The following is a 12,720-nucleotide window of genomic DNA, read 5'->3' as shown; positions in this document are numbered from 1 at the left end:
ATGATTTACAAATTGCTTGGAATTGTTGACCGACACTCTTATACCATTCGACCCACTTCGTTGAGTTCGGAAAACGTATCTAACCGAACCGATTTTCTCAAAACAAGTCTCAAATGGAAGGTATAATATGCAGGTTAGTGTAGTATCGCCCCCCACTTACCCTAACACCTCCACTTATTGTGACAAAAAGCAAAGTAAACTCAGATGCCAAATTTCATATCAATTGGACAATTTTAGACCTCCGCCCACTTTGCTTGAAGTTTTTGACATTGGTTTCATGGGAAAATACAGTGTTTCCCAAATTTATTCGTTCACCCGAATTTCTCACACTTTTTTCCTATTCAAGCAAACTGCACCAATTTTTTAGCGTTTGTTTTGAAGCTTAATCAACGATGTTTCTCGAAATTTAGAAGTCCTGGTGCGTTTTGTTTGTTTGCTATGGTAGTTTAAGTGAAAAAAGTGATGTCCCATATTTATAAGTTCACCTTACTTTTTTGCCTTTCTCATATAGAAAGATTGCAATGCAATCACTCTGAACATCGTCAACCTAATCCCGGTCTATCCCCCCATAGCCACTAACCAGCAATGGAATTGTACACGAAAAAAAACCAGTCATGTTTGGTTAGGGTACTGTTATTGTTCCCTCGACATGTTTAGTTTTTGTTGTGATTCTAGTTCTTGATTTGGGACTATACAGCCGACAGTCGAATGATGATCATGATTTCAAGAGCTTATTCGCGATTCTTGTGATTTCTCATTACGCTATTGGATTAAAGAGGAATTAAAATTCATGATTTCAGGATGTTAGTCGCGATTTTTGTAATTTCTTTTCACGTTATCGTGATATTTTAGTTATGAGTAGAGTGATTCATGTTCATGATTTCAGGATCTAAGTCACGATTTTGTAACTGCTGTTCATGTTATCGTAATATTTTAGTCATAAATAGAGTAATTCATGTTCATAACTTAAGGATCTCAGTCATGATTTTCGTAATTTCTCTTCAAGTTATCGTAATGTATTATTTTAAAACTTACTTCCAAATTTGACACGAAGAGTAATATGACTAATGTTCATGATATCAGAGGTTTGATCATGGTATTCGTAAATTCTCTTCGTCTAATTGTGATCTATTACTTTTTGGTTACTATCGGTTTTTTTATTCGGAATAACGTGACAATATGAACTGGATCATAACAATATGACTGATTCGCGACATCTTGTTCTGTAAATTATATCACGCACACTATTTGAGATTCTCAGCGCAGTTTTCGTTTTCTATCCTTGTATTTATTTATTTCGTCAATCGATGTAGACTACAGATTTCCTTAATTACTAATGTGTATATATCGTAAATTTAGTATAAATGAAGCAATTTCGGCTTTCACAGAATCATCCTCTTACGCGTTAGAATTTCTTTTGTGTATAAAATATTGTTTTAGTTTCAGTTTAGACATTGTAAAATCAATTGAGTCGCAATAGTGATTATAAATAGACATCATTTGATTTATGGGGCTATATTTTGCATAGTTTGTGCGAAAAGGAGTTATTGAAAATATACTTCGATTTCGTAGCTGTCGTGAAGGTGCATAAAAGTTCAATTTGGATAAATATTTAGCTGAATCGATACGATGCGAAACGATATTATTAATGAATGAGACGCTCCTTTAATGTTTGAATATTGATAAGCAAGCAGCGTGCTTCATAAGATGGCAGAGGGCATGCTGTCCATCCTAATTTACGAAGGGCAAATAATAAAAACTGTTTTTGTACCGATTCTATTCGTTCTTCATGTCTGCTTGAAAAAGGGCACCAAATAATACTAGAATATTCCAATATCGACCTAACATATGCAATATATAATATTTTTATTGTATAAGAATCTTCAAAATGATAGCTAAAGCGTTTGATAAAACTGAGCATGTTGTTAGCTTTGTGTATAATTGTGTTATAATGATTAAAAAAATTTAACTTTGAATCTAATATAACACCTAAATCCCTAATTCTTTCACTTTTTACTACAGTCTGATTTCCTAAGGTAATCTCAACATTCGGTGTTTGTCGTTTTCGACTAAAGGTTATTGAATTACACTTTTTCACGTTCAGTTGTAAGAGGCTTTTTTAACACCACATTCATATCGTCCGCATAAATTAGTATTTTCAGTTTTTTGAGAATGAAAGAGATATCGTTCACGTATAAAATAAACAATAGAGGGCCTAAATGAGAGCCTTGTGGAACTCCTGAGGTGACTTTAATTGGTATCCAGACATCACCATTAACCATTATCGAACGAAAAACGATGTTCGAGGTCCTAAAAGTTTTTTATATCTAATGCTCGTGTCAATGACTATGGTCGCTAGCAGCTGGACATTTCATAAAACAGGGCATGGAATAAAAATGATTCCACGAATAATTCTCCAATTTTGTGAAAGAATTCTCGGGAAAATATCATTATCATGTTGCATGAAATTGTAAATGATTAGCGATATCTTCTAAATATCACCAGCACGCAAAATAGATTGTAAATCATGTACTAGACATCATGAACCAGTTCACGAATACATGAGTAATATTTAATAATTTCGTGAACTATTTCACAACAAATAAGGTGAGTTGTGACTTATACAGTAATGTTTCGATTATATCACTATGCGATTATATCACCCTCGATTATATCACGGTTTTATCTCGATTATATCACGCTTTTTGAAAAACAGACAACTACGGCACACTACGTTTTGATCCAATTAAGCCACATGTTGTGTCCTGGCACTTTTAGGATTTTTTTTACAAAAGATTTGCTTATTTACATGTAGGGTAATGAGCCTATTATTGGGTTTCGGACTATTTCGTTAAGGGTTTATATATGATGAGGTCGGTCAGAAAATCGAACTTTTTTATTCTTTTATCTTTATAGATTCTTAAGAAAGTATCTGAAATGTTTATAGAGGACTATGTAGTAGAAGTAAAGTTACAGCGCTATTCATCTTGTTCCGTTAACTGAACGAAGGGCGTGACGCGAAACTTTAAACGTGAATAAACTCGAAATCTCGAGTACTTTTTCAAATGGACGTAAGTAACATTGAGAGCCTCTCTTTGTTTACTTTCTCTTTCGTTTATTACGACGTTATTACAACACTTTGTACTAATTTTCCAGTACATATCGAAAGCCGACGGTTTTTACTACAATATTATGCAAAGAGTAGAGTAGTAAATGTTGAAATGGCCGAGTAATGAACAGAAGAGAAAGACATCAAAGAGAATCTCTCATTGTTACTTACGTCCATTTGAAAAAGTACTCGAGAAATCATGTTTTACCAAGACGTTGTTGTAATGACTAGGATTGCCGAAATATCTTTCGGCTGATTCCAATTTTAGTTTTAAATTCTTCGTTACTTATTTGCCGTATCCTTGAGGGACCGTCTGGTGTTCCAGGTAAACAAATCGACTTTTTGAAATTGTTAGTTATCCGCAGGAAAATCAACCAAAATAATGAGAAAAACAAAATATGCAAGATATGGTAGGTACGCCGAGATATGCATGTTCTTTTGAATCGATGTGAATACTTTTGTTTTGAAAGGACAACAACAACAATTGAAGATGGGACTATTTCTATGGATGTTAAAACAACGAGAACTGAATCGTAGTCTCTTCGAATACACTGATTTTAATAGTTAAGATATTTATCCAAAACCTTAACGTGCCAGATTCCTTCAAGTTTAGTTTTGGGTGGTTCAACAATTTTAAGAAACGGTACGGGATACGTAAAGTGATGCCATACCGTTTTAACTAATGCGTTGAACAAAAATGGCAGACAATGCTCTAACCAACGGCTTCAAATGGGTAGTGTGATAATAGAAACATGGAAAAATAAGCTCATTTCACTAGTATGATCTATTCTTTTGACTAACTTTAACTTTTTATTACTTTTTGTTTATATAAATACATGGGTTAATGCATGAATGTATTTTTTTTGTTTTGAATATATCACGCTTCAAATATATCACGCTAAAATACAGACCGACCGTGATATAAACGAAACATTACTGTACTAGATATCATGAACCAGGTCACGAATACATGAATTATATATCATGATTTCGTGAACTATTTCACGAGCACGGATATTGGATCGTACCTAATATATGAGAGCTCATAAATTAGTTCACGAGAATTAAATGGATTCATGAATACAATTTTGAATTCCGCGAAATAGTTCACGAGTATATTTTAATTTTGTGAACTATGAATAATGTTCATAAAGTTGTGAACTAGTTCGTGTACTGAAAATCGTATTAGAAATGACTTACCGGAAACCGTGACTGAAGTTCACAAAACAAAGCAAATAGTTCCACTAAAATAAGCGTTATGCGGGCGTTACTGAAGGGAAATTGAACATAATTATAAAGCACACGATTTTTGTTCATGGTCCTGTTTTCATAACGTAAAAACCTGTTTTAATCCACCTAGCGGTGCAATTGTGCCTTTCTCAATCATGAACACGAAAATTCTTTAGTTGCTGATATTTATTAAAAGCTTTCAAATGTATACATTACAATTTTATTATACATGACTTGACAACTATATACAAGAAAAGAAATCATTATTCGAGTTCTAAAATTTTGCGGTAATATTGATTTGAAAAAAAAGGTACGAAATCGGTCCCAAAAAATCGATTTTCATTTTTCGAGATAGCATAAAATCCCGACGTTTCATGCATTTTAAAGCGATCCGTGCGAAATTTTTTAGACATCTGTGGGGATATTATAGCTATCATTTGGGACTAAGTTTGTGAAAATCGGCCCAATAATTTCCGGGAAACTAATGTGAGTTCGTTAATTTTTCCCGGGCTTTTCCGGAACCGTCTATGGTAGTTAATGTAGTCAACGAAAGTTTGGTTGGCCTTCGGTGACCTAGAACTGCAAATTTAAGTTGTTTGAGAGACATTTTAGCGAAATTTTTACCTTTTTTGCTTTCATCGGAGTATCGGTTTGAATCGCAGTTTGCTATGTGATCGCACGCCACAACCCGTAACTCCAGAACCGGAAGTCGGATCGGGATGAAATTTAATAGCCATTTACGGGGGCACAACACCTTTCATTTGAGACTAGGTCTGGTTGAATCGGTCTAGCCATTTCCGAGAAACCGATGTGACTGTTATTCTGAATTTTGATACATCCGCCGGGGCTTCCGGAACCGATGATAGTGGCCAATGTGGCCAAAGAGACTTTGAATGGCTGTTAGTGACCTAATACTACAAATCGAATTAGTTGTTACATTTTGGAAAAATTTTCACCTTTATACATTCATTGCAGAATTTATTAAAATCGAGATTTTCTGCGTGATCGTACTCATCACCCTGTAATTCCGGAACCGGAAGTCGGATCCATTGGAAATTCAATAGCAGCCTATGGGAACGTTGTACCTTTCATTTGAGACTAGGTTTGTCAAAATCGGTTCCGCCATCTCTGAGAAAAATGAGTGACATTTTTGGTCACATACACACAGACGCCGGTAAAACATGATGATGAGTTATGTTCTACCATGGACCATGCGGTAGACTTGGGTGAAACGCCCAACTCCTACTCTGCAGAAGGTAAAGAATTCTTCACATTTCCTTTCGATCATGCCCATATGAGCCTGCCTAGTTCTAGTTTTCCGTTCTAAGTTTATAACTGATTCGCTCTAGAATACCTATCCGTCTTTCAATTTCATTGCTTTCGTTTCTCTTAGTCTCAAATTTGCCGAAAATAGCCAACAAAATCGATACAGTAGAACCTTGCGGCAATTAAAAAACATAATAACAAATGTGATTTTACCAAATTTATTCCTTCATGAAAATTGGTCCTTAGGGAGAAATATACCATAGTGCATTTCGCATTTGCTTGGTAAGCCAAGCCAAAAGTTTCAATTTAATTAGTTCTCATCAGCTTAAAATAATTTTTTCTTGTGGAACATCGGGCTCGATTAGGGGTTTGCTCAGGAACACAGGTAGTTGTTTTGTTTTTTTCGCTAGCGTCAATCCGGAATTAGCTTAATTAGGGTCGGATTCTGATGAGACGAAGTCGAAACGCAAATTCCATACCTAATTTATCCCAAAGAGAAATTTGAAAAACTCCTCGCAGAAATCTCTTTTAATCGTTGAGTATCAAACCCGGCTCTTACTGCATTCTACATATCACCGGTTATGTCCCAGACATTACCCGCCCATCTAGTTTTAAACTGAAATACCCAAAACACTCAAAAAATCGTTGGTAACAATTGTTGTTTGTTTATTTTGGTAGCATATGGCATACAATTTAATGTTTCGACCATAAGTGGGACACGGTTACAGGAAAAAATAAAATTTAGCTCCGAGCAATTTTCTGGGTTCTATTTGGGTTCAAGAACAACAATGAACATTTTAAATTCGACCGGTGAAGCCATATTTTGCGATCATGGTTTAAAGTTTACATGGGATTTGGTATAGGAAAATCGACTTTTACAAAATAATTCTTCCAAAAGTCTCACACTATCTCCTAAAAATAAATCGATGTCATTTTTATAGCATATAATTTGACGGCCAACGGCAGTGTTCCTAGGAAAAAATTAATCAATTCCTTCTTAATTAATTTTTCCACACGCGTCAGATCGTTTCGTGGTAATCGAGACTTTGTTTTTTTTTTGTTAAAATTCCTATAAAAACCACATATCGATTTATTTTTAGGAGGCAATGGGCGACTCCTGGAGGAATTGTTTTGCGAAATTAAATTTTCCCATGCAAAATCCCATAAAAACTTTAAACCATTGGCGCAAAAATATAGTTTCCCCGATCGATCTAAGAAATTGCACAGTTGTTCTAGGACCAAAACGGCATCCAAAAATTTCGCTCTAAGCAGGAAGCTAATTGTTGTCCCACACTAATGTTCCCTGCGACTCCTTTTTAAAATTCCCATTTCGACGATCCAAATTTGCTAAATGTTGGTCATTTTTTCGAGAACAACTGAAGAAATTTTGTGAATAGTGCATTAAATGTTGCCCTCTAGCTCAGCAGTTGCTTGCAGACGAGACACGTAACCCGTGTGCCAGTATTGCTTTAACAATAGTTGTGTAGATACACTGAATGTATTTGGGTTTGAGCCCTCAAGATTTGCCGAAAGACTGTCTACATTGACATTCTACATTCAGTTCATGATATATAAAGACTTCGTGACCTTGTGCTGCTTCCAAAATTGATTCGAAGGATACGTTGTTAAAAGCACCTTCAATATCAAGTAAAACTCCTGAGTTCGATTGCTTTTGCGAAAAAGCTTTTTCAATGTTGTAGACAACATTGTGTAACAGGGTGGTAGTAGACTTCCCTCGCTGATGCATGATGCATTGCATGCCGCGGGTGCTCACCCGAGCTAACATCCCGAATGTAGTGATCGATTAAACGTTCCACTGATTTGATAAGGAAAGATGTCAGACTGATCGGTCAAAGCTCTCTGCCTCCTTAAAAGTAGCGCGACCACCTTTCTAAATGAATTACAATTATTATGGAATGTATCATGGTGCAAAACTACAAGTGCTTTGAATGCTGTTGTTACGGCATTTAATTAACAAGGGACTGAAAGGTGAAGTATATTTTTCAATGTTAAGAGCCATCATAGTACTCAAGGGAGAGCAAGGCGTTGATTGAAAAAAGTTTAGAAAAGCGTGGAAAGGGTCATATTAGCAAGCTTAGAGTTTCCCGACGACCTAACCCTTTGTCTGCTACCGCAGGAGTTGGAATCTTTTGGCATTAAAAATGCGAATCACCTGAGTCTGCGGCATGCCCGGACGAGCGTAAAGTAGCTTTGTAATTTATGCTGTCGGTCCCGACAGAAAATTACCGTTGAAGGGTTTCACCATGATCCAATGAAATGGAAAATTATTCAGTACGGCGAGGTGAAGCAGGACAACACTGATGCAATGCATGTTTCTAGCAAAGAACTCGTAGCAGTGGCGAACGATTTAAAGATGAATAAGGCCCCCAGTCCGATTGGAATCCCCAAAGTATCTTTGAAAGTGACAATCCAAGCATTCTTGGACATGCTTAGGAAGGTACCTCGAAAAGTTTTGGATGCAGAACACTTTCCTTACAGCTGTACGTACCGGAGGCGATAGGACACAAGCCACAAAAATATTCACTATGGATTTTGTTCTACCTATTCCAACGCTGTTACTGTTGCACATTGGGATAGCTAGACCGAAATCCATAGTAAATATTTTTTGTTGTGTATTTCCTGTCGCTTCGTGTGCGTACAGCTTATAGATGAAAAATGTAGAAGTTAGTACTGTTGCCGAAACGAGGTAAATCTCCTTAGGATCCCTCGTCGTATTAATCAATATAGATTGGCACACTAGCGAAGCTCTTGGAGCGTATTACTCTCATAAGACGGAGGGCGATAACGGTTTATCGAAGAAGCAATTCAAATTCCGGAAAGGCAGGTCTACGGTGGATACTATTCAAATCGTGATCAATTGAAAAAAGACGTCACAGAAATGAAGGGGAAATAGGTATTGCACCGTGAATCCACAAAGCTGCAGATAGCCCACCACAAAACGCAGGCCTTACTAGTCAGCAACTGCGAATTAAATCACTGACTTGACGCGTAAGCTGAAATACCTGAGTATGATCATCGATTAACGGCTAAATTTCAATTATATCTGCGAAGCGAACAAAGATAGGACTGTGCATTTGCGCTGTACACTAAGAATCGGTTGCGAAGACTGTCGAAACAGAAGATCAAGTTCCGTAACGGAATGTAGTACCAAGGCATTCTGGGACATTACATACATCCGACTTCTCCGTTCAGGTATTTTCGCAAAGTATATGTTGATCGTGTTGTTATGAAGTAATTAAAACATTGATGGGAAAAAGTGCTGTTATAAGTTAAGTTATATTCAAACAGTTTCAATTCAACGGTTTCCACTCCATTGTACTTACCTGGCGAAAGTGGAGTTAAACTATCATCGTTTCGTGCTGGAGTGTAGGTTTTCTCGTAGTCGGGGGATTCTTTGAGCGGTGGCGTCAGAGATTCCATGCACTCCAGCAAAGAATCTTCACTCTCCGAGATGGTCTCAACGCTGGAAATCGATTTGGCCCGTTTTTTCTTACGTTTTTTGGATTTTTTGTTCTTTTTGTGCTTTTTATCTTTTTTGCTCTTCTTTCGTTTCCGACCAACCGTTTCCTCTTCCTCCTCCTCTTCTTCTTCGACGATTTCGTACTCTTCCTCCTCGTCAACCAGCTCCTCATCCATCAGCTCCGGGTCCGGTTCGACTTCCTCTGTTGGCGAAGCGGGCGGTTCTAAATGAAGATGATGATGTCGCATCGATGCCTGTTTCATAGGGGAAGTATCGGGTGATATAGAGTTTTTACGTTTCGACCGGAAAGGGTGCGAATGCGACGATTGGCTTATTGGCGACGTGGCAGTGATGCTTACCCTTCGCCCACTCTCCGTGATGGTAACGGAACCGGTCGGAGTGCCAGCTTGCGATATAGTATCGGTTAACGATGCAACTGTGGTTGGTACTATGCTCGTGACTACACTGGTTTCAGCGGCCACAATCGAAGCCGATGACGAAAGGGGAAGCGAGGAGGGTGGTACACTCACGAGCCGATCATGCTGAATTAGAGCGGAATTTTTACTGTATAATCTAACGGTCGCCGCGGCACTCTTCTCATTATTACTGATAATTCTACTGATATTACTGCTAGATTCATTCCCAGCGGGGCCGGCGAAGGGTGAGACACTGCCATCGGTTTCAATCTCGCCTGCTTCCGGTGCAGAGAAATCTTCCGAACTTACATCGGAATACTCGACGATTCCCTTGGATGATCCGTGACCTCCGCCGTTACCGGTACTACTTCGTCCACCACTATCACCACTTTTGCGGTGAGCTTTACTCCGTCTGTCATCCGAGGAGGACGGTTCTTCATCGCTAGAAGCATGCCGCCGCTTTTTGGATTTTTTGCTCTTTTTCGAACGTTTCTTCGCGTGCTTCGACCGTTTCGGACTTCGATCACGTTCCCGGTCGCGATCCATGTTCCAAAAAGTGTTCAATTCAAAGACCGAAAGTAAGGACTAGTTCGGGTAGTCGAAATATTGTTTTTTTTTAAACTAAACCCCACTTTGTAGATGTTCTCTAATTTGTTTGTACTAAACTACTTTGGTGATCAGATTACACTTCGATGAAACTGATATAATCTGTTCTGAGTGAATATGTTTACCGAATATTTGATATCAGTAATAGCTCATTATGCTACGCATATGGAGTTGTGTTTTGTTATCACTTTCACTAGTATTTGGATATCCTTCTAGGTTGTGTATTCAGTCAGTAATCATTGTTAGCCACACGATTACAAATCCGCAAATGCTACAAGGTTCTGGAATTAGGGTAAGAAAACAAGAAAGAAAAAAACATGTTTAGAAACAGATATGTAACAAGATATTATATAAAATAGGATCATTTACGCTTTGATAAATAAAATCTGTGAGTTAGTAACCAATTTAATCAGAAATTTTTCGTTGTCTCGTGGACATGGATGTGGACAAGTTTTGATACCTGTATAAGCAAAATTTAATTCATATTGAATTTCAGCCATTTCCCCATGACTTCCGAAACCTTCAGAAGTAGAGAAGTGGACGTTTTGTTGATTGCTCGAGCTGTCGCATTTTGTTTTTTTTAGTTACGTCAAATGCTGGGAAAATGTTTGTGTAGGTAGCGCTGGTCGGGCCCCAAGCATCACCCCAAAACAGCTCGAATGTTAGGTCGACGTAGAGATACAAAACCAGATAAAAGGTGCAAGGGAATAGTACGATCACTGATTAAGGCCAATTGCAGCAGACCGTGATTCCGATTGTGATTTTAAGTGTACGGTTTAGATGTTCGGGCGTATGGACGTCACGAACGCGTTAGAATGAGCGTTTATTTGTTTGCGCTGAAGACAGCGTTAATTAGATTATAGGTGCTACAGCGTTCTCTAAGTCACCGGGGCGTTTTTTTGTTTGCGGGAAGTGGGGTGCAGATGTGCGAGGATGATCGGGATTGCACCAGTCTTTATGTATCAATGCGAACGTTTGTATGATGAAGAGTTCGAACGCGTTCGCGTTTATATGTCAGGTGTGCTAGCGTGTATAACTTCGCGTGTATAAATTCGATTTTATAACGTGTGGCTATTTGTATATCCGCGTGTGTTCTTGAATGATCCCGCGAACCGCGAATCTAACTCTTGATTTTTAGTGAACGGTTAGGATGTTAGAAGAGAGAAGAGAGAGAAATAGAGAGAGATAGAGAGTTCACCCATATCACTAGAGTTCCCGGTCATGTCGCCATGAAAGGTATTATTTTGTGCACATGATCGTCATTTATTTTTCTTTTTTTAATAAACTGGGTCAACTGACAGCCCGTACTTAGGCTGCTAGGACCGAGGGCAGGGACTTCCGGATGTGACCGATTCTCTATCGTGCGAAGACTGGCGTTTGTTGGTTCGTGCTTGTGAACGCGTTTCTGTGCTAAAATCACTGGGGTGTTTCTATGATTGCGGATGGCGAGTATAGGTGTGTGGTAACTTCTATTTTTTTATTTCAATTATAGAGGTTTTAACCTTAAGGTCATTCGCCTCTTCGGGTTAGAAAAATCTCTTAGGAAAAATTTCTAACCCTATGTGCGGGGTAACTTCTATTGTATAATTGGGTTGTCATTCGAGTATTCGCGCGGGCCGCGAGCCTGATGTTAGATTTCGAGTGATTGTTCAGATGTTTGAACAGAAGGCATGGATAGGGTGCTATGGCCAAGGGTGGGGACTTTCGGACGCGGCCGATTCAGGTTTGCATGGGAAAGGGTGCTGGTATAACAAATTTACTTGATCCCAGACGTTTCTATGTATGTGAGATGGCGGACGCAGGTGTGTTCAGATAATCACTTTTGAATGTTCGCGTGTGTCGATGAAGGAAGAAAATGAGCTCTTTTGTCTCACTGGAGTTTGCAATTATGTAGCCCTGAAACTTGTAGTTTAGTGTATATAAGTTCTGTATTTGAGAGTGAGAGTTCCCGGACGAGTACGGTTATTACTGCGCGAGGGCGGGCGTTTGTATGTTGGCCCGCGGGACCGCGGTTATAAATTCGTAAGTGCTACGACGTTGCCACAATCGCTGCGACGTTTGTATGATAGCGAGATCGTGGGCGTAGGAATACGTGAATGATCGCGTTTGCGAATGGGTGTGTATTATTGCGTTTTTATATAATTGTAGTTTATCGTTTGCAATTCGCGTGTACTTTTGAGTTTCGCCAAAAAAACCAAAGAGAAAAACAACGCACTATTCAATCATTAATTGGAATTACGGCTCGTATTCTACAATATATTAAAGAAAAACAATAGATATTGTGATAATCATGCACAGAGTGGTAAAAAAAATGGAAACAAGAGGCGGGAAATGTCAAAACAAATAGCACATGAAAAAACAGACATTACTTTTCCGAACGCAATACAAACTTTCGAATAGCTGTACTTTGGTTTGGTCAGATGAAAGTAAGAAAAGCATGCAACATAAAAAAGGCCCAATAAGCCCTTTCGGTTTCCTCGATGCACCACTATCGAGGCGTATTACAATTTCTTACATCTTAAAGCAACTTTCTGTTATAGGTCAATATGAACAACTATAATTGTGCTCAACATACTATGACACTTTGAATGAAGGTTATCGAATAAACTAGT

General features: G+C 38.3%; 1 protein-coding gene across 4 annotated transcripts in view; it reads right to left on the bottom strand.

Annotated features, from left to right (window-relative positions):
* LOC131693715 (cyclin-dependent kinase 12) overlaps positions 1-12,720 on the bottom strand; it is a 72,954-nt gene that overhangs the window by 34,318 nt on the left and 25,916 nt on the right. For 2 of the 4 annotated variants that reach the window (XM_058981793.1, XM_058981794.1), the window contains exon 2: positions 8,950-10,389. In XM_058981793.1, the coding sequence (XP_058837776.1) occupies positions 8,950-10,048 (1,099 nt within the window). In that variant the 5' untranslated portion in view covers positions 10,049-10,389. The remainder of the gene's footprint in view (positions 1-8,949; positions 10,390-12,720) is intronic. The other 2 variants (XM_058981795.1, XM_058981796.1) reach the window with 2 other exon arrangements.

This window comes from Topomyia yanbarensis, chromosome 3 (assembly GCF_030247195.1).
Source record: "Topomyia yanbarensis strain Yona2022 chromosome 3, ASM3024719v1, whole genome shotgun sequence".
Classification (NCBI taxonomy): domain Eukaryota; kingdom Metazoa; phylum Arthropoda; class Insecta; order Diptera; family Culicidae; genus Topomyia; species Topomyia yanbarensis.
This window is presented reverse-complemented; position numbering and strand designations above follow the sequence as displayed.